Genomic DNA, 26152 nt, shown 5'->3' with positions numbered 1-26152 from the left:
CGCGCAGCCTTCCCGCCTCTCTCCACGCTCCCGGTCCCAGTAATTGTTTGAGAGAAGGACTGCGTTGTCGTCATCACGGTCATTCTCGCAAAGTATTACTGGGACCGGAGCGTGGAGAGAGGCGGGAAGGCTGCGCGGGACGCCGGAAGGTGAGAATAACAATATTTTTTATTTTAATTCTATTTTTTACAGGGATATGGTACCCAGAGCCCGGAGGACAGTCTCCTCTCCTCCGGACCGTGGGTACCATCTGCAAATGTTCTACTTACTTTTCGCATGGTGTGCACAGCCACATGCGGGAAGTAAGCAGAACAATGCATTCCTATGGGTGCGGGATCGCCGCGATTCCGCGAAATTAATGAGCATGCTGCGTTTTTTACCGCAAAGCGATTCCACAGCGGTAAAAACCGCAGCATTAGCACAGCATTGCGGAATCCCATAGGAATGCATGGGATGCTTATTTTTTGCGGCAAAATCACATGTTTAAAACCGCGAAAGAACCACGATGAGTGAACTCCGCCTTATACTGATTACACCGATACCTGTCAGCAGGATTGTGCTCAATGACTACAGGCAGTGTCAGGTCGGGGCCGTTATACTGACTACACTGATACCTGGTGATGAAATCCGTCTTGTGGTTGTTGTGGAATCTTTATTTTTGGTTTTTAGTTACTGATATGCTCCTGGGCGGCCTGTGGGTCAAAAGCGCTACTACAGCACAGAGGAAGCAGGGGGTCACTTAGAGTGGGCGCACCATTGATATCAAAGGCTCAGGAGACCAAGACAGGGAGGTAGAGGGTCTCCAGAGGAGCAGAGTTAACGGCAACGTACTTCGAACCACCACAGTCCTGGGACGGAGCCATGCAATACAGGAAACCGAATACATGGAGCTACAAATCATACAAAATTAATGGAAGCATAAATATACAAAATCAGCAAAGTTTTCCTTTAAGGATGCTATAAATTAATTGTATGACTTACCAGCGGTGACATCTACAGGAATTTCATCCTCCATCATACACGGGTGATCGCCCGCCATCCACTCATCATCCGATTCCACCTCCACTTTAACAATAGTCAGATCTGCTCCCTGATTAGAGATCTGTAAGATCAGCGCAACATGGAGAGAGGAGGGAAAACCAGCAAACAGAGCAACACCAGAAAATAAAACAGTCCACCGGCAACACACACACACAAAGTCCACCGGCAACACACACACACATACACAGAATCCACCGGCAACACACACACATACACAGAATTCACCGGCAACACAAACACACACAGAATCCACCGGCAACACACACACATACACAGAATCCACCGGCAACACACACACACACAGAATCCACCGGCAACACACACACATACACAGAATCCACCGGCAACACACACACACACACAGAATCCACCGGCAACACACACACACACAGAATCCACCGGCAACACACACACACACAGAATCCACCGGCAACACACACACACAGTCCACCGGCAACACACACACACACACAGTCCACCGGCAACACACACACACAGTCCACCGGCAACACACACACACACAGTCCACCGGCAACACACACACACACACACACACACACACAGTCCACCGGCAACACACACACAGAATCCACCGGCAACACACACACACACAGAATCCACCGGCAACACACACACACACACAGAATCCACCGGCAACACACACACACACAGAATCCACCGGCAACACACACACACAGAATCCACCGGCAACACACACACACACAGTCCACCGGCAAAACACACACACAGTCCACCGGCAACACACACACACACACAAAGTCCACCGGCAACACACACACACACAGTCCACCGGCAACACACACACACACACACACACACACACAGTCCACCGGCAACACACACACACACACAGTCCACCGGCAACACACACACACACACAAAGTCCACCGGCAACACACACACACACAAAGTCCACCGGCAACACACACAAAGTCCACCGGCAACACACACACACAAAGTCCACCGGCAACACACACACACACACAAAGTCCACCGGCAACACACACACACAAAGTCCACCGGCAACACACACACACAAAGTCCACCGGCAACACACACACACACAAAGTCCACCGGCAACACACACACACAAAGTCCACCGGCAACACACACACACACAAAGTCCACCGGCAACACACACACACAAAGTCCACCGGCAACACACACACACAAAGTCCACCGGCAACACACACACACAAAGTCCACCGGCAACACACACACACACAAAGTCCACCGGCAACACACACACACACAAAGTCCACCGGCAACACACACACACACAAAGTGCACCGGCAACACACACACACAAAGTCCACCGGCAACACACACACACAAAGTCCACCGGCAACACACACACACAAAGTCCACCGGCAACACACACACACAAAGTCCACCGGCAACACACACACACAAAGTCCACCGGCAACACACACACACAAAGTCCACCGGCAACACACACACACAAAGTCCACCGGCAACACACACACACAAAGTCCACCGGCAACACACACACACAAAGTCCACCGGCAACACACACACACAAAGTCCACCGGCAACACACACACACAAAGTCCACCGGCAACACACACACACACAAAGTCCACCGGCAACACACACACACACACACACAAAGTGCACCGGCAACACACACACACAAAGTCCACCGGCAACACACACACACAAAGTCCACCGGCAACACACACACACAAAGTCCACCGGCAACACACACACACACACACACAAAGTCCACCGGCAACACACACACACAAAGTCCACCGGCAACACACACACACAAAGTCCACCGGCAACACACACACACAAAGTCCACCGGCAACACACACACACAAAGTCCACCGGCAACACACACACAGAATCCACCGGCAACACACACACAGAATCCACCGGCCACACACACACAGAATCCACCGGCCACACACACACAGAATCCACCGGCAACACACACACACACAAAGTCCACCGGCAACACACACACACACACAAAGTCCACCGGCAACACACACACAGAATCCACCGGCAACACACACACAGAATCCACCGGCCACACACACACAGAATCCACCGGCCACACACACACACACAGTCCACCGGCCACACACACACACACAGTCCACCGGCCACACACACACACACACACACACACAGTCCACCGGCCACACACACAGTCCACCGGCCACACACACAGTCCACCGGCCACACACACAGTCCACCGGCCACACACACACACACACACACACACACACACACAGTCCACCGGCCACACACACACAGTCCACCGGCCACACACACACAGTCCACCGGCCACACACACACACAGAGTCCACCGGCCACACACACACAGTCCACCGGCCACACACACACAGTCCACCGGCCACACACACACAGTCCACCGGCCACACACACACACACATAGTCCACCGGCCACACACACACACATAGTCCACCGGCCACACACACACACACAGTCCACCGGCCACACACACACACAGAGTCCACCGGCCACACACACACACACACACACAGTCCACCGGCCACACACACAGTCCACCGGCCACACACACAGTCCACCGGCCACACACACAGTCCACCGGCCACACACACACAGTCCACCGGCAACACACGATGCAGATGTTGTAGCGCCATCTACCTCCTGATTCTCAAGGACGTTGTGATTTTGCTCTGGGCGGTCTGGGGAATACAGAGGACGGGGACATCGCTCTGGGGGGCTTCCTTCATCTGTAGGAGACACACAAAGTCCATCATTTGCATGTGATGATAGGATGATGGGCGCTGTACATAGCTGAAGCTCAAACCAGGCTTTTAATTCACAAACAATGAGTCTTACACGGCTGATCGTCCTCCGACTCTTCTTCATCTATAACTTCGACCTTAATAGACATCAGATTTTCACTCTAAACAAAGGAAAAAGAAAAAAAAATATAGTAAATGAGAGTTACTTCCATCTCTTTGCAGTTGCATTTCGGTGAGGGCTCAGCCCCATCTACCTGATGATCCTCCTCTGCACGGTCCGGGGTACACTGAGGACGGGGACTTCTCTCTGGTGGGTTTCTCCTCCTGGATCCATCTGTGGGAGACACAAACACTCAGTGGTGGAGTCCATGACCGGCAGGAGATCCGTCTATCACAGACTTCTCTCGTCACCTCCTGATCATCCCTTAGCCACATTTCTTTATATTTTTGGCAGATGTGCGCCCTTACTGTATGGCGCGTTCTCAGGAGGCATTTGGGAGGCTAGGAATGGGAGAGAGGGGTCCACTTCTGACGCCCATCGCACTCCATTCCTCAGCGATGGGATCACAGGGTGCTGATGGACTGTCATGTCTGACATGTTGGTACACCAGGAGATCCGGCATTATTGCAGTGTACTCTATGATCAAATGGTCACAATTTCAATTCACGAAAACAAGTTAATAAAAATGTGTAAGCAAAAAAAAAAAAAAAAGTAAATCGAAATTCACAGATGTATCACTAAGTCCGTCCTAACCTGCCTTTTATCATGCTAATTAGTCCATTAACTAGACGATGGGGGGTTACGTTTCCCCAGATTAGTCGGCACCCTCTCTGTGTGTTATTACGCCCCTGTGGATGTGAGGTCGTCTCTTGCAGATCATGTTATCACAAGTTCTCTGCAAATCTTGCGCATTTGCACGGCCCTACTCCGCGGCGCCGTTGCTCCTCTGAAGTCAGATGTACGGTTCCCGGCATCAGAGGTGCACAAAGCACGACTGATAATGCAGGAGATGTACGCGAGCCAAATCCTGCACGTTCGGTCATACGAGGTGGGGCTATGATGCTTGGAAGCGCACACCCGGCGCCTGAAGAGAGCCACACGCACGCGCAAGGCTTCCATATAGCCTGCGATGAAGTCGACTTCTGCAGATCACGTCATCACGTCCACAGGGGCGTAAGAACAGGCAAAGAGGGACGACTATTCTGGGGAAACCAAGACCCCACAACTAGTTAAAGGACTAATTAACAGAAGAAAAATGGAGCGGATCAATCCATGCTTAAAGGAAAAAAAAAAGGCTTTAAAGGGAGTAACAGGACAAAGGGCCCATGTGTGAATGCCGCTGGGACGGAGGCATCGGGGCAGACCCTTCGCACAGTGCAAGCTTACACTAAGCCGTCCTAGAATCCGCCAGGCGTATCACAGCGGCTCCGGACGGTCAGAATTTTGGTGCATTTTTTTATTCCAAGTTTACAAAAAAAAAAATGAATGTTGCTTACGAATTCTGCCCGATATTACCATCCGGCCGGTGATACGAGCGGCAGAGAGAAGTGAGCGATGAAAAGAGACGGGACGCGAGACAACGGATCTACACATGCCTGCTAGCAAGAGGCAGACACGCGGCGGCGCCCAGCTGAATGCATGCCTGGAGGAACGCGCGCCCAGGATTACGGCCGCTCACTGAGGTACACATCGTGGGGGAACAATATACATTCCACACTATGTCATCTCACCTTCTCCTCCTCTGGATGCCGGATATTTGCCTTCACAGTGGAAATCTGTTAACATCATTTTTAAAGGGAATCTGTCAGCAGATTTTTGCTGTGTCATCGGAGAGCAGCGTAATGTAGATGACGGGGCAGAGACTCTGATTCCAGCCATGGGTCACTCTCTGGGCTGCATTCTGCTATTTAAATCCAGTGTTTTATCAGTAGGAGATTATCATTACCAGACTAGTCGTCTCGTGCCTCCTAGTCCAACCTGGCCCCCATCACTCATTGGTTGGTGCTCACTGTCCTTAGGCAGAAAGCAGCCAATCAGTGGTGTGGGCGGGGTTACACAGGGCTCAGCATTTGAGCTCTGATAAATCTGCAGCAGAGAAAACTGACTGTTTCAAAATAACAGCACACAAAGGAGACAGCTGGAATCAAGGTCTCAGCCCCTACATCATGCTGCTATCAGATGAAGTGTCCCAATGTTGTAGACACGTGATGGAAGACTAAGACATACACCAGTGTATACAAGTCTCCTCACCTGGTGATGTGCGGGGCCGGTCGTCCTCCATCATGACGTCCTCGTACAGATCCTTGTGTCCTTCTAGATACTCCCACTCCTCCATGGAGAAATAGACGGTGACGTCCTGACACCTTACAGGAATCTGACACAGACAATGATAGCGTCATTACCCAGAATCCTCCAGTGCCGGCCCTGTATAATGACCCAGCAGTTACCTCTCCGGTCAGCAGCTCAGTGATCTTATTGGTCAGTTCTAGGATCTTCTTCTTGCTCCTCTCATGTATCTGCGAGTTCAGGGGAGGATCTCTGATGAGGCTCTGCCTCCTGCTCCGCCCTCCTGACTCACAGCTGCCGGGAGTCACACTGTCACCTGACGTCTTCTTCACTAGTGTGTAATCCTGTGTATGGAGAGAAATGTCACATTGCCTTTCTGGATAATTATCACCACCGTCTTCCACCCGAACTCCCCTCAATATAGGGAACCGGTAATCAGTGTATATCAGCCGGATCCAGAGCACGAGAGCCGAATAATCATCGCTCTGACTAATGGGGGGTGTCAGCGTCACTCACAGTATAGGTGACCGCACAATTCTCTAACATTTAACCTCCTTCCCGACATAAGACAAAATCGTGCGCCCCATGCCAGTACGCCATGTATGGAGCCATCACTGGAGAGCAGCAAGCATGCAGCTGCACTATAGATACCGAACACGTGATCAAGAAAATACATAGATTCTAAAAATCTACAGGAGCTTCTCCCTAAATGAGAATCTCATCAAGAAGTGAATTCATTTCAGTTCTCCACTACAGAGAGTGACTCTCCTCTATTCTATGGAGTCATTACACACAGAGTGATCTATCTCACGGGTTTATTTCTGGTAATGTTGGTGATTATGGCTTACAGCCAATGAGAACCCAGAAGTCATTATCTCAGTAACAGAGAATACTTTATAACACCAGCTGGAAAAATGACTGTAAAATCTGAAATGTTGTCCTCCTGAAATGTATGTTCATAAATGCCCTCAGTACTTGGTCGGGGCTCCTTTTGCATCAATTACTGCATCGATGCGGTGTGGCATGGAGGCGATCAGCCTGTGGCACTGCTGAGGGGTTATGGAAGCCCAGGTTGCTTTGATAGCAGCCTTCAGCTCGTCTGCATTGTTGGGTCTGGTGTCTCATCTTCCTCCTGACAATACTCCATAGATTCTCTATGGGGTTAAGGTCAGGCGAGTTTGCTGCCAATCAAGCCCAGTGATACTGTTGTCTTTACACCAGGTATTGGTACTTTTGGCCGTGTGGACAGGGGCCAAGTCCTGCTGGAGAATAACATTTCCATCTCCATAAAGCCTGTCGGCAGAGGGAAGCATGAAGAGCTCTAACATGTCCTGGTAGACGGCTGTGCCGACTTTGGTCTTGATAACACACAGTGGACCTACACCAGCAGATGACATGGCTCCCAAACCACCACTGATGGTGGAGACTTCACACTAGACCTCCAGCAGCTTGGATTGTGGCCTCTCCACTCTTCCTCCAGACTCTGGGACCACTGACCACAGTCCGGTTCTTTATCTCCTTGGCTCAGGTAAGACGCCTCTGGCGTTGTCTACTGGTCATGAGTGGCTGACGCAAGGAATGTGACACTTGTGGCCCATGTCCTGGAGACGTCTGTGTGTGGTGTGAAGCAATGACTCCAGCAGCAGTCCACTCCTTGTGAATCTCCCCCACATTACTGAACAGCCTTTTCTTAATCCTTTCCAGGCTGCGGTTATCCCGGTCACTTGTGCATCTTTTTCTACCACACTTTATCCTTCCACTCCACTTTCCATTAACCCCTTCATGACCAGAGCTTTTTTTCGGTTTTGCATTTTCATTTTTCGCTCCCCTTCTTCCCAGAGCCATAATTTTTTTATTTTCCATCAATATGGCCGTGTGAGGGCTTGTTTTTTGGCGGGATGAGTTGTACTTTTGAATGACACCATTGGTTTCAGCATGTCCCTGTACTCGAAAAAGGAAAAAAAATATTCCAAGTGCGGTGAAATTGCAAAAAAAGTGCAATCCCACACTGATTTTTTTGTTTGGCTTTTTTGCTAGGTTCACTAAATGCTAAACCTGCCCTGCCATTCTGATTCTCCAGGTCATTACGAGCTCACAGACACCAAACATGTCTAGGTTCTCTTTTATCTAAGTGGTGAAAAACAAATTCCGTTTGCTAAAAAAAAAAAAAATTGCGCCCGCAGCGTCTCCATTTTTCATCATCTCAGGTCGGGTGAGGACTTATTTTTTGCGCACCGAGCTCACGCTTTTAATGATACCACATTTGTGCAGATACGATATTTTGATCGCCCGTTATTGCATTTCAATGCCATGTCGCGGCGACCAAAGAAACGTAATTCTGACGCTTCTATTTTTTTTCTAACTGCACAGTTATAAGTGATCAGGTTAATCCTTTTCTTTTTATTGATAGATCAGGCGATTCTGAACACGGCGATACCAAATATGTATAGGTTTGATTTTTTTTTATCGTTTTATTTTGATTGGGACGAAAGGGGGGTGGATTTAAAATTTTATTTTATATATTTTTAAAACTATTTTTCTTTAACTTTTGGCATGCTTCACTAGTCTTCATAGGCGGCTAGAAGCTGCCATAGCACGATCGGCTCTGCTACATATAGGCGATGATCAGATCACCTCTATGTAGCAGAATAACAGCATTGCTATGAGCGCCGACCTCAGGGTGGCACTCATAGTAATCCGGCATTAATAATGATAGAGGTCTCCAGGAGACCTCTGGTTGTTATGCCGACGAACCGATGATCCCCGATCACGTGACAGGGGTCAGCGGTACGTGTATTTCCGGCCGAATGGCTGGAAGCGCGCGTTAAATGTCGCTGTCAGAGTTTGACAGCGGCATTTAACTAATTAATAGGTGCGGGTGGATCGTGATTCCACCCGCGCCTATTGTGGGCACATGTCAGCTGCTCAAAACAGCTGACATGTCCCAACTTTAATGCGGGCTCACCACCGAACCCCACATCAAAGCGGGGGTACTGTCATTGGATGTACTATCCCGTCCGATGGCAGTAAGGGGTTAATCTGCTTGGATACAGCACTCTGTGAACAGCCGGCTTCTTTAGCAATGACCTTTTGTGGCTTCCCCTCCTTATGGAGTGTGTCAGTGACTGCCTTCTGGACATCTGTCAGGTCAGCAGTCTTCCCCATGATTGTGGAGCTACTGAAACAGACTAAGGGACCTTTATAAACACTTACGAGCCTGTACATGGGTTTATTGTTAATTATTCTAATTTACTGAGAAAATGACTTTTGGGTTTTCATTGGCTGTAAGCCATAATCATCAACATTAACCCAGGATGGATTACATTGTGTGCATAGGGGCATTTACCATGATTGGTCTAAGTATTGTTTGTAGCTGCTCTCTCTGACTTACTATCTTGCCAGCTATCATTCAATTTACGCTTTCCACACACATTTGTAGATATTTTTTGCATGAACATGTGGCTTGAGGACCTTCTGCATACGCTTTTATGGGATCCGAGACAAATTTGTATGCATATTGCTTCTATGCTATTATACATTTCCTTTTGTAACCTTGGCCAGATCTGTGCCTTGCCACAATTCTGTCTCTGAGCTCCTTGGCCAGTTCCTTTGGCCTCATGATTCTCCTTTGGTGTGACATGCACTGTGAGCTGTGAGGTCTTATATAGACAGGTGTGCGCCTTTACAAATCAAGTCCTATCAGTTTCATGACACAAAGCTGGACTCCAATGAAGGAGTAGAACCATCACAAGGAGGATCACAAGAAATGGACAGCATGTGGCTTACGTCTGAGCAAAGGGGCTGAATACTTATGACCATGTGATATTTCAGTTTTTCTTTTTTAATAAATTTGCAAAAAATTATACATTTGTTTTTTTTCCAATCAAGATGGGGTGCAGAGTGTACATAAGTGAGAAAAAAAAAGAACTTTTTTCAATTTACAAAGAGTGAAAAATTTAAAGGGGTCTGAATACTTTCCGTACCCACCGTATGCAGCAAAATCCGTCTTTGTGGCTATTAACAACCATATCATCGGATGCTTGTGTGTGGGGTTTGGTAGGCCATATTTGGCTCTCCTTTTTAACAGCTTAGTGACGGAGCCAATTTGCAGCTTAAAAACCAGGCCATTTTATACAATTCAGACCACTGTTCATTTATGGAAAAAACAGAAGTTTGGCAAAAAATTATAAAATTTCACAATTTTTAAAGTTTTAATTTATATCCCCTTAGAGTGATGTCACACAAAATAGTTAATAAATAACATTTCCCACACGTCTGCTTTACATCACCACAATTTTATAAACACTTTTTTTTTTATTAGGACGTTATAAGGGTTAAAAGTTGACCAGCGATCTGGGATGTCACTCTCCACAAGGAGAAACCTTACCCCTTAGACCTAATTTTTACAACAAAATTTACAAAACCATTTTTTTAGGGACCACATCACATGTGAAGTCACTTTGAGGGATCTATATAATAAGAAAAACCCAAACGTGACACCATTCTAAAAACTGCACCCCTTAAGGTGCTCAAAACCACATTCAAGAAGTGTATTAACCCTTCAGGTGCTTCACAGCAACTGAAGCAATGTGGAAGGTGTGAGGTAGCGCTGTCATTTACTTAGGGGATTCTCGCTTGCAGCGAACAAAAACCAGTTCCGGCACGGATTTTCCATCAAATCCTACAGTCCTTGCGGTTTATTCACGCCTCATAAACCACAGCAGCAACAGAAAGATCACTTCATAGCATCACCAGCATAGCGTCCATTATAATGCTTCCCTCTTACTATCAATGTCCAGTACGCAGGCTCTCTTAGCCTCACAACGGTCTCACCCAAGTCAGGGTCTCCACATGGTTCCGTCACTCAGGCTGCAGACGTCCATATCCCTCCAGGGAACTCTCAGGCTCTGGCAGCCATTACACACAGCCACACACAGGCTGTTCGCCAGGAGACACTCCTGCGCACGGGACCTTCCGCTCTGGACCAACCAGTTCCCTGCATTCACCACATGTGACCTACCCTGGCCACATTATATGGTCTATAGCCACGCCCACCGGGTCACGTGATTATGACCTCATCACAGGTCCTTCACACACTCACATCGCTTTTTAATACAGGCGTTTACAGACACACCCCTGGGTGGCTTGTAGGTAACCGGCCCGCCCAACTCCCAAGTTACCTAGAGACCTCCCCTATACCTTGAAATAACACCTCGGCAATACCATTGCTGATCAATACGCATACCTAAGTCTCCATCTCAAAGCCACCCCTCTGAGATACACAACCATCCTTTAGGATTCTGCCACTTACCCTCTCCCTTGGAACCTCAACACAGCACCCCCTAGCAGACACAGTGGTTACTACACCACAAAAGGAAAAAAATGAAGATTTAACTTTTTTCACAAACATTTTACTTCAGAATTAGTTTTTTATTTTCACAAGTGTAAAAAGAGAAAACGAAGCACAAAATTTGTTGTGCAGTTTCTCCTGAATATGTCAATACCCCTTATGTGGGGGTAAACCACTGTTTGGGAGCACAGCAGAGCTCAGAAACGAACGAGTGCCGTTTGACTTTTTAAATGCAAAATTGACTGGAATTAAGATCGGACGCCATGTTGCGTTTGGAGAGCCCCTGATGTGCCTAAACAGTGAAAACCCCCACAAGTGACCACATTTTGGAAACTAGACCCCACCAAGGAACTTATCTAGATGTGTGGTGAGCACTTTGAATCTCCAAGTGCTTCACATAAGTTTCCACAAAAATTAACTTTTAGCCCGCAATTTTTTATTTTACCAAGGGTAACAGGAGAAATTAGACCCCAAAGTCGTCGTGAAATTTGTCCTGAATACGTCGATACCCCATAAGTGGGGGTAAACCACTGTTTGAGCACAAAGCACAAAATGGAAGCGAAGGAGCCGTTTTGGAATGCAGACTCTAATGGAATGTTCTGCGGGTGTCATGTTGTGTTTGCAGAGCCCTTGATGTGCCTAAACAGTAGAAACCCCCCACAAGTGACCCCATTTTTGAAACTAGACCCCCCCCCCCCCAAGAACTTATCTAGATGTGTTGTAAGAACTTTGAACCCCCCAGTGTCTCACTAAAGGTTATAATGCAGACCAGTGAAAACAAAAAAAATCATTTTTTTTACCCACACACAAATGATTTAAGTCCCCAAGTTTTTTATTTTCACAAGGGTAACAAGAGAAATTGGACCCCAAAAGTTGTCCAATTTGTCCTGAGTACGCCGATACCCCATATGTGTGTGTGGGGGGGGGGGAACCACTGTTTGGGTGCACAGCAAAGCTCAGAAAGGAAGGAGCACCGTTTCACCTTTCTCAACGCAGAATTGGCTGGAGTTGAGATTGGATACCATGTCATGTTTGGAGACCCCCTGATGTGCCTAAACAGTTGAAACCCCCCAATTCTAACTCCAACCCTAACCCCAACACACCCCTAACCCTAATCCCAACCCTAACCCGAACCTTAACCCTAATCCAAACCCTAACACCAACTCTTACCATAACCCTAACTACAATCCTAACCCCAACACACCCCTAACCCTAATCCCAACCGTAACCATAACCCTATCCCTAACTTTAGGCCAACTCACTTTAGCCCAACCCTAACCCCAACTTTAGCCCAACCCAAATGGAAATAAATATGTTTTTTTCTTATTTCTCTATTTTTCCCTATTTAAGGTGTTGATTGAAGGGGGTTTTATTTACTAATTTTCTTTTATTTTGATCACTGTGATAGGGCTATCACAATGATCAAAATGAACCAATAGGAAAAATTTCCTATTGTTATCGGACAGCAGATCTCTGTGGGCGTACTGCACATGCACTCGCCATTTTCTCCCGAAAGACTACGCCGGGGACATCACGGGGCCATGGAGTGACTCCGGAGGTAATGGTGGTGGTGGGGGGGGGGGGGGGGTGATCGGGGGTCCCCATTTCTCTCTTTATTGGTAAATCAGACTTTTTATATTGTGGTTGCCGTTATACTGTTAATGACGGCGATCGCAACACTGGGGTCGGTAAAAACTGACCCAAATCATGTGCTCTGGGGTCTCGGCTACCCTTGGCAGCTGAGACCCCGGAGAAATTCCGACACTGAGGGGCGTTATAACCTTAAACCTCAGCGCCATTAAAAAGCAGCACTGTAGTTTAAGTACCCTTAACTGCTGTCGTGAAAAGGCGTATCGGTGGTTAAGGGGTTAGATGTTTTAATCTGTTTCTTTTTCCTATATGTTGTCCATGTTAAAATAAAAATATTTTTTGTTTATATATGAAAAAAAATGCTTTTCTGGTGATCGCTGCTTTTGCATACCTTTTTTCTCTTCATGTGTACATTGTATGCACCAGGTTGAGCCCAATTTTGTGACTATTTTGGGTGGTGCCCACTCCCTTATACTTTACATAATCATCAACATTAACAGAAAAACACGTGAAATAGATCATTCTATAATGACTCTATACAACAGTGATGGCGAACCTTTTAAAGACCGAGTGCGGAAACAGAAACCCACTTATTGATCAGAAAGTGCCAATACGGCAATTTATCATCACATCACAGAAGACCTGCAAAATCCTCCCCCTTAGGCAGAGTTCTTTGACCGCATGTTTCCTTCAGAGAAAAACCTTCCAAATTCAAGCCCCACACCTCAATTCAATTCCAGGCCTTTTATCTGCTTGAGAATGACATAACGAAGGGATTGCCCACACCTGTCCATGAAATAGTCTTGGAGTCAATTGTCCAATTACTTTTGGTCCTTTTAAAAACAGGGTGGCACATGTTAAAGTGGTTGTCTGGGCTTTTCACAGTCTCAGTACATATCTGGGCTGCAGAATGATGACAATAAGTAATTTACCTTCTGTCACCAGTTTGCAGGGTTTTCTAGATACCAGTCTCTTGCTTCTGACCAGAACGTCCAGGAGGGGTGTGTTCTGGCATTGAAATGAGAACTGGTCGTTTCCTCCTACTCTACTAAAAACCTGCCCTCTATAGCAACAACCCCACCATCCATAGCAACAGGCCCTCCCCGTCCACATGAAGCAGCCCTCATCACACAGTAACAAATCCTCCCCCTCTAGCAGCCTCAGTGCAGAGAGCAGAACCACCCTGCTGCTCCTCCCCCAGACACACACTGAACAGTGATCTATGGAAAGTGAAACGCTAGTGAGGCGGAAACGACCAGTTCTCATTTCAATGCCAGAACACCCCCCCCTCCTTGGACGTTCTGCTCAGAAGCAAGACACTGATATCTAGAAAACCCTGCAAACTGGTGACAGAAGGTAAATTACTTATTGTCATCATTCTGCAGCCCAGATATGTACTGAGATTATGTGAAAAGCCCGGACAACCCCTTTAAGGAGCTGAAACTCCTAAACCCTTCATCCAATTTAAATGTGGATACCCTCAAATGAAAGCCGAAAGTCTGAACTTCAACTGCATCTGAATTGTTTTGTTTAAAATTCATTGTGGTAATGTCTAGAACCAAAATTAGAAAAATGTTGTCTCTGTCCAAATATATATGGACCTAACTGTATGCGGAGCCCTGAAGGAGCCAGAACAGCAGAAGAATAAATGAAAGTGAATTCCTCGACAGCTGCAATGACTATTTTGTAATATTCACACTATGCTTTATTCTGGAGAATTGCAAATCTGCCAGTCTAGAACCCATACAATGCGCCCCATACAATGTACAGCCCCCATACAGTGTACAGCCCCCCGTATATGGTGCCCCCATACAGTGTACAGCCCCCATATATTGTGCCCCCATACAATGTAGAGCCCCCATACAGTGCGCAGCCCCCCGTATATGGTGCCCCCATACAGTGCGCAGCCCCCCGTATATGGTGCCCCCATACAGTGCGCAGCCCCCCGTATATGGTGCCCCCATACAGTGCGCAGCCCCCCGTATATGGTGCCCCCATACAGTGCGCAGCCCCCCGTATATGGTGCCCCCATACAGTGCGCAGCCCCCCGTATATGGTGCCCCCATACAGTGCGCAGCCCCCCGTATATGGTGCCCCCATACAGTGCGCAGCCCCCCGTATATGGTGCCCCCATACAGTGCGCAGCCCCCCGTATATGGTGCCCCCATACAGTGCGCAGCCCCCCGTATATGGTGCCCCCATACAGTGCGCAGCCCCCCGTATATGGTGCCCCCATACAGTGCGCAGCCCCCCGTATATGGTGCCCCCATACAGTGCGCAGCCCCCCGTATATGGTGCCCCCATACAGTGCGCAGCCCCCCGTATATGGTGCCCCCATACAGTGCGCAGCCCCCCGTATATGGTGCCCCCATACAGTGCGCAGCCCCCCGTATATGGTGCCCCCATACAGTGCGCAGCCCCCCGTATATGGTGCCCCCATACAGTGCGCAGCCCCCCGTATATGGTGCCCCCATACAGTGCGCAGCCCCCCGTATATGGTGCCCCCATACAGTGCGCAGCCCCCCGTATATGGTGCCCCCATACAGTGCGCAGCCCCCCGTATATGGTGCCCCCATACAGTGCGCAGCCCCCCGTATATGGTGCCCCCATACAGTGCGCAGCCCCCCGTATATGGTGCCCCCATACAGTGCGCAGCCCCCCGTATATGGTGCCCCCATACATTGCGCAGCCCCCCGTATATGGTGCCCCCATACAGTGCGCAGCCCCCCGTATATGGTGCCCCCATACAGTGCGCAGCCCCCCGTATATGGTGCCCCCATACAGTGCGCAGCCCCCCGTATATGGTGCCCCCATACAGTGCGCAGCCCCCCGTATATGGTGCCCCCATACAGTGCGCAGCCCCCCGTATATGGTGCCCCCATACAGTGCGCAGCCCCCGTATATGGTGCCCCCATACAGTGCGCAGCCCCCGTATATGGTGCCCCCATACAGTGCGCAGCCCCCGTATATGGTGCCCCCATACAGTGCGCAGCCCCCGTATATGGTGCCCCCATACAGTGCGCAGCCCCCGTATATGGTGCCCCCATACAGTGCGCAGCCCCCGTATATGGTGCCCCCATACAGTGCGCAGCCCCCGTATATGGTGCCCCCATACAGTGCGCAGCCCCCGTATATGGTGCCCCCATACAGTGCGCAGCCCCCGTATATGGTGCCCCCATACAGTGCGCAGCCCCCGTATATGGTGCCCCCATACAGTGCGCAGCCCCCGTATATGGTGCCCCCATACAGTGCGCAGCCCCCGTATATGGTGCCCCCATACAGTGCGCAGCCCCCGTATATGGTGCCCCCATACAGTGCACAGCCCCCGTATATGGTGCCCCCATACAGTGCACAGCCCCCGTATATGGTGCCCCCATACAGTGCACAGCCCCCGTATATGGTGCCCCCATACAGTGCACAGCCCCCGTATATGGTGCCCCCATACAGTGCACAGCCCCCGTATATGGTGCCCCCGTACAGTGCACAGCCCCCGTATATGGTGCCCCCGTACAGTGCACAGCCCCCGTATATGGTGCCCCCATACAGTGCACAGCCCCCGTATATGGTGCCCCCATACAGTGCACAGCCCCCGTATATGGTGCCCCCATACAGTGCACAGCCCCCGTATATGGTGCCCCCAGTGTACAGCCCCCGTATATGGTGCCCCCATACAGTGTACAGCCCCCGTATATGGTGCCCCCATACAGTGTACAGCCCCCGTATATGGTGCCCCCATACAGTGTACAGCTCCCGTATATGGTGCCCCCATACAGTGTACAGCCCCCGTATATGGTGCCCCTATACAGTGTACAGCCCCGGTATATGGTGCCCCCATACAGTGTACAGCCCCCGTATATGGTGCCCCCATACAGTGTACAGCCCCCGTATATGGTGCCCCCATACAGTGTACAGCCCCCGTATATGGTGCCCCCATACAGTGTACAGCCCCCGTATATGGTGCCCCCATACAGTGTACAGCTCCCGTATATGGTGCCCCCATACAGTGTACAGCCCCCGTATATGGTGCCCCTATACAGTGTACAGCCCCCGTATATGGTGCCCCTATACAGTGTACAGCCCCCGTATATGGTGCCCCCATACAATGTAGAGCCCCCATACAGTGCACAGCCCCCGTATATGGTGCCCCCATACAGTGCACAGCCCCCGTATATTGTGCCCCCATACAGTGCACAGCCCCCGTATATTGTGCCCCCATACAGTGCACAGCCCCCGTATATGGTGCCCCCATACAGTGCACAGCCCCCGTATATGGTGCCCCCATACAGTGTACAGCCCCCGTATATGGTGCCCCCATACAGTGTACAGCCCCCGTATATGGTGCCCCCATACAGTGTACAGCCCCCGTATATGGTGCCCCCATACAGTGTACAGCCCCCGTATATGGTGCCCCCATACAGTGTACAGCCCCCGTATATGGTGCCCCCATACAGTGTACAGCCCCCGTATATGGTGCCCCCATACAGTGTACAGCTCCCGTATATGGTGCCCCCATACAGTGTACAGCCCCCGTATATGGTGCCCCTATACAGTGTACAGCCCCCGTATATGGTGCCCCCATACAATGTACAGCCCCCATATATGGTGCCCCCATACAATGTAGAGCCCCCATACAGTGTACAGCCCCCGTATATGGTGCCCCCAGTGTACAGCCCCCGTATATGGTGCCTCCATACAGTGTACAGCCCCCGTATATGGTGCCCCCAGGGTACAGCCCCCGTATATGGTGCCCCCAGGGTACAGCCCCCGTATATGGTGCCCCCAGGGTACAGCCCCAGTATATGGTGCCCCCAGGGTACAGCCCCCATACAGTGTACAGTCCCTGTATATTGTGCCCCCATACAGTGTACAGACCCTGTATATTGTGCCCCCATACAGTGTACAGACCTGTATATTGTGCCCCAATAAAGTGTACAGCCCCCGTATATTGTACCCCCATACAGTGTAGCATCCCCATATATTGTGTCCCCATACAGTGTACAATCCCCGTATACTGTGCCCCCATACAGTGTACAGCCTCAGCATATTGTGCCCCCATACCATGTAAAGCCCCCGTATAGTGTAGTGCCCCCATACAGTGTACAGTCTCCGTATACTGTGCCCCCATACAATGTACAGCCCCCGTATATTTTACCCCCAGTGTAGCGCCCCCATATACTGTGCCCCCATACAGTGTAGAGCCCCCGTATATTGTGCCCCCATACAGTGTAGAGCCCCCATATATTGTGCCCCCATACAGTGTAGAGCCCCCATATAATGTACAGCCCCCGTATATTGTACCCCCATACAGTGTAGCGCCCCCGTATATTGTACCCCCATACAGTGTAGAGCCCCCATATAATGTACAGCCCCCGTATATTGTACCCCCATACAGTGTAGCGCCCCCGTATATTGTGCCCCCATACAGTGTAGAGCCCCCATATATTGTGCCCCCATACAGTGTAGAGCCCCCATATAATGTACAGCCCCCGTATATTGTACCCCCATACAGTGTAGCGCCCCCGTATATTGTACCCCCATACAGTGTAGCGCCCCCATATATTGTGCCCCCAGTGTACAGCCCCCATATAATGTACAGCCCCCGTATATTGTACCCCCATACAGTGTAGCGCCCCCATATACTGTGCCCCCAATGTACAGCCCCCATATAATGTACAGCCCCCGTATATTGTACCCCCATACAGTGTAGCGCCCCCAATGTACAGCCCCCATATAATGTACAGCCCCCGTATATTGTGCCCCCATACAGTGTACAGACCCTGTATATTGTGCCCCCATAAAGTGTACAGCCCCCGTATATTGTACCCCCATACAGTGTAGCATCCCCATATATTGTGCCCCCATAGTGTACAGTCCCCGTATACTGTGCACACATACAGTGTACAGCCTCAGCATATTGTGCCCCCATACCATGTAAAGCCCCCGTATATTGTACCCCCATACAGTGTAGTGCCCCCATACAGTGTACAGCCTCCGTATACTGTGCCCCCATACAATGTACAGCCCCCGTATACTGTGCCCCATACAGTGTAGCGCCCCCATATACTGTGCCCCCATACAGTGTAGAGCCCCCATATATTGTGCCCCCATACAGTGTAGAGCCCCCATATAATGTACAGCCCCCGTATATTGTACCCCCATACAGTGTAGCGCCCCCATATATTGTGCCCCCATACAGTGTACAGCCCCCATATAATGTACAGCCCCCATATATTGTACCCCCATACAGTGTAGCGCCCCCATATATTGTGCCCCCAATGTACAGCCCCCATATAATGTACAGCCCCCATATATTGTACCCCCATACAGTGTAGCGCCCCCATATATTGTGCCCCCAATGTACAGCCCCCATATAATGTACAGCCCCCGTATATTGTACCCCCATACAGTGTAGCGCCCCCATATATTGTGCCCCTAGTGTACAGCCCCAATATAATGTACAGCCCCCATATAATGTACCCCCATACAGTGTAGCGCCCCCATATATTGTGCCCCTAGTGTACAGCCCCAATATAATGCAGAGCCCCCATATATTGTGCCCCCACACAGTGTAGCGCCACACTGTACCCAGCCTGTGCTTCTGGCGTTACACACCCGTAAATTATGTGCCTTCTCTCCATTACAGTAATGCCCAACATGTGGCCTCTGTGGTTCAGGCACAGTGAGGCTCTGGAGGAGGGGCGCAGAATTCACTGGATTTCATTTCTTGGTGGAAGGGTTCTACCAGTAACATGGGAACCCCCTACCGTTCCAATGACAGATGACGAACCTGACTGGGGGTTGGTTTTGTGCGGGATAAATTAGGGGTTTTATTGGTAACATTTTGGGGTACATAATATTAGACTGCTTCCAGAATAATGCTGGGATCATATTCATGTGGTCTATGCTGAGTACTTACGTGAGATTCAGACGAAACACTCAATGGAACCACCCACCATAATGAGGCAGATGGAGACACTTAGTCCTCTGTCTGACGTCTACTATGGTGGTCTCCATCTTTTTAGGTGGACAGATCTGTGGTCACCCATACTTATGTGCTAAAAAGACGCAGAAAATGATGGGACACCGCTGGAAGACAAACCAGTCCAAAGTGACTCCATCTGCCTCACAAGTGATTGGACCCGCCTGGGTTTTGTCTGAATTGCGGTTTTGAGCAATTTACATGGAAACCCCTATGTAAGAGCTCAGCAGAGAGCGCAAGATAAATGTGAGCCGAGCCTTATTCTGATTTTGGGAGGTAGAATGAATAAATAGACAGCAGTACAAAAATAGTTCTTATTTTTATTTTTGCGTTGTTCACTGTGCGGTATAAGCGATATGACCGGTTTGTTGGGTCGGTACGATTACAGAGATACCAGATTTATATAAATTTTTTTTTAGGATTTGCTATTTTTACACATTAAAAACAATATTTTGGCAAAATGAATTTGCTTTTGCATCGTCCTCTTCTGAGAGCTGTAACTTATTTTTTTTTTGCAGAATGAGCGCTATTAGGGATTGTAAATTGCGGGACGGTTTGGCATCATATTTTTTTTACAAATGACTTTTTGATCGCTTTTTATTCTCTTGTGAGTCACTGATGAAAAAGCGACATTTTTGGAGTGTTTTTTAAATTATTTATTTGATGGCGTTCGCCAAACGGAATAAATAACGTGCCAGTTTTATAGGGCGGGTCGTTACGGATGGGGCGGTACTATTTAACTGTATTTTTTTTGTTTATTGTTTTATCAGAAGCGTTGCGCAATTTGTGCGCGCACTTTTTGTCTTTTATTTTTTGTTTACTCTTTTACAGGTTCCAATAGTTACTCAGGGGGTCTTGTGACAACCATATAACAAAAATTGCTGTCGCAACTGACAGCGGTACTTATGGGGTTAATAAGCCTCGAATGGATCAGATACTGGCTCTACTGGATATAATAGGAATAGAAAGAATAAGTGTCTGCGCCCTCAGGGTTAATGTGAGGGCAGCTGTCACCTCTCCGGTCAGCAGGTAGATCATCTCCATGGTGAAGTTCAGCAGCCTCTTTGTGATCTCATTCTTGTCCTTGCCCATCCTCGGTGGATCGTTCATCAGGATAACAATACGAGAAGTCTGGAGAGATCGCGCGTCGCAGACACCTGCATGAAGAAGACAAAGAACACGACCTACTAAAGGTTATTCCCCAAAAACAAATTATATTCCATCAATTACATGGAAGGTAACGAGATCTGCTGTGGGGAGGGGGTCTGAGAGCTGGGACCCCCAGAAGAGAGGTCTAAAGTCCCGGCACATATGCAGCGAGATAATAATAATAATAATCTTTATTTATACAGCGCCAACATATTCCGCAGCGCTTTACGGTTTAACAGTTTCAAAACACAAGCCATAAGAAACAACGTTAACAATACAATCATTAAAGCCCCATCGGCCGCCCCTGCTGGTGAGGGCTTACAATCTACAATGAGGTGGGGGAGATACAAAGTACAGGTGTGTATTTACAATGGTGTATTTACAATGACGGTCCAGCCATCTTGAGGGAGTGAAGGATGGATGGAGATAGTGAATGGGCTACACACGCACACTTACACATAGAATGACTTTGATTAGTGAACGTGATAGGCCGCTCTGAACAAATGTGTTTTGAGGGAGCGCCTGAAACTATGCAAATTGTGGATAGTCCTGATTTCTTGGGGTAGAGCATTCCAGAGGATAGGAGCAGCACGGGAGAAGTCTTGGAGTCGGGAGTGGGAGGTACGGATTAGTGCAGAGGTTAATCGAAAGTCGTTTGCAGAGCGCAGCGATCGGCTAGGCCGATAGACAGAAATGAGGGAGGAGATGTAAGGGGGTGCCGCACTGTGGAGAGCTTTGTGGGTGAGAACAAGTACTTTGAATTGGATCCTATAATGAATGGGCAGCCAGTGTAAGGACTGGCGAAGAGCGGACGTGTCCGAGTACCAATTAGCCAGATGGATGTTCCTGGCCACTGCATTAAGTATGGACTGGAGAAGAGATAATAGAGTAATGGGGAGGCCAATTAATAGAGCGTTGCAGTAATCCAGCCGGGAGTGGATCAATGCTACAGTGAGGGTTTTTGTTGTTTCTCTGGTAAGAAAAGAGCGGATTCTAGAGATGTTCTTTAGGTGTCAGCGGCAAGAGATTGTATATAGGATGTGAAGGAGAGATTGGTGTCAAACATAACACCCAGACAGCGCGCCTGCTGCCGGGGTGTTATTATGGTGCCACACACGGAGAGGGAAATGTCAGATTTAGGGAGGTTAGTAGATGGCGGGAGCAGAAGAAGTTCAGTTTTGCATTGGTTGAGTTTCAGATAGAGAGCGGACATGATGTTGGAGACTGCGGACAGACAGTCGCTGGCGTTCTGTAGTACAGCGGGGGGTAAGGTCAGGGGAAGACGTCTATAGTTGTGTGTCATCAGCATAAAGATGGTACCGAAAGCCAAATCTGCTGATGGTCTGTCCAATTGGGGCCGTGTAGAGAGAGAAGAGAAGGGGCCAAGGGCTGAGCCCTGAGGTACCCCGACAGCGAGAGGAAGAGGAGATGACGTGGAGCCAGAGAACAAAACACTGAAGGAGCCGGTCAGAAAGATAGGAAGAGAACCAGGAGAGAGCAGTGTCCTTAATGCCTAGTGACTGGAGCCTAGAGAGTAGGAGATGGTGGTCAACAGTGTCGAAAGCTGCAGAAAGGTCGAGAAGAATGAGCAGAGAGTGGTCACCATTACGTTTTGCTGTCAGAAGGCATTGGTCACTTTGATGAGTGCAGTTTCAGTCGAATGTAGGGGGCGGAAGCCGGACGGTGAAGGGTCTAGGAGGGAGTGAGTGGAGAGGTAACGGGTAAGGCGGGAGTAAACTAGGCGTTCCAAAAGTTTAGAGATGAAGGGGAGATTGGAGACTGGTCTGTAGTTGTTTGTGCAGGATGGGTCGAGAGCGGGTTTCTTTAGTAATGGAGTAACGATGGCATGTTTGAAGAATGATGGGAAAATGCCCGAGGAGAGGGAGAGATTAAACATTGCAGTTAGGTGAGTTGTGATGACTGGAGAGAGAGACTGGAGATGTGAGGGAATGGGGTCGGTAGCGCATGTGGTCGGACGAGAAGAAGAGAGGAGTCTGGAGACTTCTTCTTCTGTGATGGGATCAAATGTGGAAAGTGAGCCAGGGGAGATGTAGGAAGGGATGGGAGTCACAGCACTTGGTGGTTGGGAGCAGATTTCCTGATGGATATTATCTATTTTTTCTGTGAAGTGGGAGGCCAGGTCATCAGCACAAATATCTGTGATAGGGGATTGAGCTTTTGGCCTGAGGAGGGAGTGAAAAGTGTTGGAAAGAGATGCAGAAGTGGCCTCCAATACATAAACTATTCATGGGACTAATGTGTGCAGCACTCCGCTTTACCTGCCAGTCCCATAATCAGAGAATGGAGCAAAGATGGAGTAGTAATCAGGAAGTTATCCCCAATATTAACCCCTTAATGACTGGAGCTTTTTTCAGCTTTACGTTTTCGTTTTTTGCTCCCCTTCTTCCCAGAGCCATAACTTTTTTATTTTTCCATCAATATGGCCATGTGAGGGTTTGTTTTTTTTCTGTGGGACGAGTTGTACTTTTGAACGGCATCATTGGTTTTACCATATTGTGTACTACAAAAAAGGAAAAGAAAATTCCAAGTGCGGTGAAACTGCAAAAAAAGTGCAATCCCACACTTGTTTTTTGGTTGGCTTTTTTTTGCTAGGGTCACTAAATGCTAAAAATGTCTTGCCATTATGATTCTCCAGGTCATTACGACTTCATAGACACCAAACAAGTCTAGGTTATTTTTTATCTAAGTGGTGAAAAAAAAAATTCCAAACTTTGCTAAATAAAAAAAAAAAAAATTGGCGACATTTTCCAAGACCTGTAGCGTCTCCATTTTTCGTGATCTTGGGTTGGGTGAGGGCTTACTTTTTGTGCGCTCTGCTGACGTTTTTAATGACACCATATATGTGCAGATACGATCTTTTGATCGCCCGTTATTGCATTTTAATGCTATGTCAAGGCAACCAAAAAAACATAATTCTGGGGTTTTGATTTTTTTTTTCCTGCTACGCCGTTTAGCGTTTAGGTTCTTTTTTATTGATAGATCGGGCGATTCTGAAGCGGCGATACCCAATATGTGTGATTTTTTTTTTTTTGAATGGGGCGAACAGGAGGTGATTTATACTTATATTTTATTTTTTAAAACTTTTTTTTTTTTTTTAATTTCGGCATGCTTTAATATCCTCCATGGGAGGCTAGAAGCTGCCAAAACTCGATCGGCTCTGCTACATAGAGGTGATGAGCAGATCGCCTATATGTAGCAGTATTACAGCATTGCTACGAGTGCCGACCACCGGACATCAACAACATTGGAGGAGACATCTGGTTGTGATGGCAACGCATGGCTGACCCATTATCACGTGACTGGGTCGGCGATGCGCATATTTCTGGCCCGGTAGCCGGAAGCGCTGGTTAAATCCCGCTGTCAGCGTTTGATAGCAGGATTTAACTAATTAACAGGCGCGGGTGGATCGCGATTCCACCTGCGCCTATTGCTGGCACATGTCAGCTGTATAGAATGCTCCAGCGCCCCCCCACACCACTGACCTCCCACAGCCCCCATATATCTCCAGCGCCCCCCACACCACTGACCTCCTACAGCCCCCATGTATCTCCAGCGCCCCCCACACCACTGACCTCCTACAGCCCCCATGTATCTCCAGCGCCCCCCACACCACTGACCTCCTACAGCCCCCATGTATCTCCAGCGCCCCCCACACCACTGACCTCCCACAGCCCCCATGTATCTCCAGCGCCCCCCACACCACTGACCTCCTACAGCCCCCATGTATCTCCAGCGCCCCCCACACCACTGACCTCCCACAGCCCCCATGTATCTCCAGCGCCCCCCACACCACTGACCTCCTACAGCCCCCATGTATCTCCAGTGCCCCCCCACACCACTGACCTCCCACAGCCCCCATGTATCTCCAGCGCCCCCCACACCACTGACCTCCCACAGCCCCCATGTATCTCCAGCGCCCCCCACACCACTGACCTCCTACAGCCCCCATGTATCTCCAGCGCCCCCCACACCACTGACCTCCCACAGCCCCCATGTATCTCCAGTGCCCCCCACACCACTGACCTCCCACAGCCCCCATGTATCTCCAGCGCCCCCCACACCACTGACCTCCCACAGCCCCCATGTATCTCCAGCGCCCCCCACACCACTGACCTCCTACAGCCCCCATGTATCTCCAGCGCCCCCCACACCACTGACCTCCCACAGCCCCCATGTATCTCCAGTGCCCCCCACACCACTGACCTCCCACAGCCCCCATGTATCTCCAGTGCCCCCCACACCACTGACCTCCCACAGCCCTCATGTATCTCCAGCGCCCCCCACACCACTGACCTCCCACAGCCCTCATGTATCTCCAGTACCCCCCACACCACTGACCTCCCACAGCCCCCATGTATCTCCAGTGCCCCCCCACACCACTGACCTCCCACAGCCCCCATGTATCTCCAGTGCCCCCCACACCACTGACCTCCCACAGCCCCCATGTATCTCCAGTGCCCCCCACACCACTGACCTCCCACAGCCCTCATGTATCTCCAGTGCCCCCCACACCACTGACCTCCCACAGCCCCCATGTATCTCCAGCGCCCCCCCACACCACTGACCTCCCACAGCCCCCATGTATGTCCGCCTCCGTTGCCGCAGCTGCTGCGCTCCTCTTCCCGCCCGCTCTCACCTCTTGCTCCTCAGGACGTCACGTGATGCGGCCCCGCTATTCCGCTGCTCATCTTCTGCTGTAGAGCGGAATAGCTGAAGGACCTGTGATGACGTCACCAGGTGAGGGGGCGGGGCTCAGCATTAGGGAGGAGCTGTGCTGGCGGTCATGTGATTGGAGGGGCGGAGCTTTTGCGTAGTTATTGCGCTGAGGAGAGTCGTTGGGAGTTGTAGTTCTCGTCCTCTGGTTTTGCTCCCAGTGTTCTCGCCGTACTCGGTATCTGTAGTTTTGTCAGTCCCGTGTGCCGCAGTGCGGGAAATGGTGGAACTA

At 49.5% G+C, this 26152-nt stretch overlaps 1 protein-coding gene and 1 pseudogene across 1 annotated transcript; both read right to left on the bottom strand.

The window, feature by feature from the left end:
* Positions 1-26152, bottom strand: part of LOC141091591 (uncharacterized) — a 116332-nt pseudogene that overhangs the window by 19812 nt on the left and 70368 nt on the right.
* Positions 518-25940, bottom strand: LOC141091587 (uncharacterized). Its single transcript, XM_073577250.1, has 9 exons — positions 25773-25940; positions 21052-21194; positions 6280-6462; positions 6083-6206; positions 4086-4165; positions 3926-3992; positions 3728-3816; positions 982-1102; positions 518-890 (listed from the first exon to the last, which is right to left on the bottom strand). Exons 1-9 carry the CDS (start codon positions 25786-25788, stop codon positions 817-819), a joined length of 897 nt encoding a protein of 298 aa, XP_073433351.1. The 5' UTR covers positions 25789-25940; the 3' UTR covers positions 518-816.

This window comes from Dendrobates tinctorius, unplaced genomic scaffold, assembly GCF_039654945.1.
Source record: "Dendrobates tinctorius isolate UK_male_01 unplaced genomic scaffold, ASM3965494v1 ptg000055l, whole genome shotgun sequence".
NCBI classification, from domain to species: Eukaryota; Metazoa; Chordata; class Amphibia; order Anura; family Dendrobatidae; genus Dendrobates; species Dendrobates tinctorius.
Note: the sequence above shows the minus strand (reverse complement) of the source record. Positions and strands in the feature narration are given on the sequence as shown.

Excerpts from the sequence above, each read along its gene's own strand:
- LOC141091587 (XM_073577250.1), bottom strand. Across the intron at positions 6,463-21,051 it reads TCTACCTGCTGACCGGAGAG|GATTACACACTAGTGAAGAA; the intron begins GTGACAGCTGCC and ends CTCCATACACAG. Across the intron at positions 3,993-4,085 it reads GTGCAGAGGAGGATCATCAG|AGTGAAAATCTGATGTCTAT; the intron begins GTAGATGGGGCT and ends TCCTTTGTTTAG.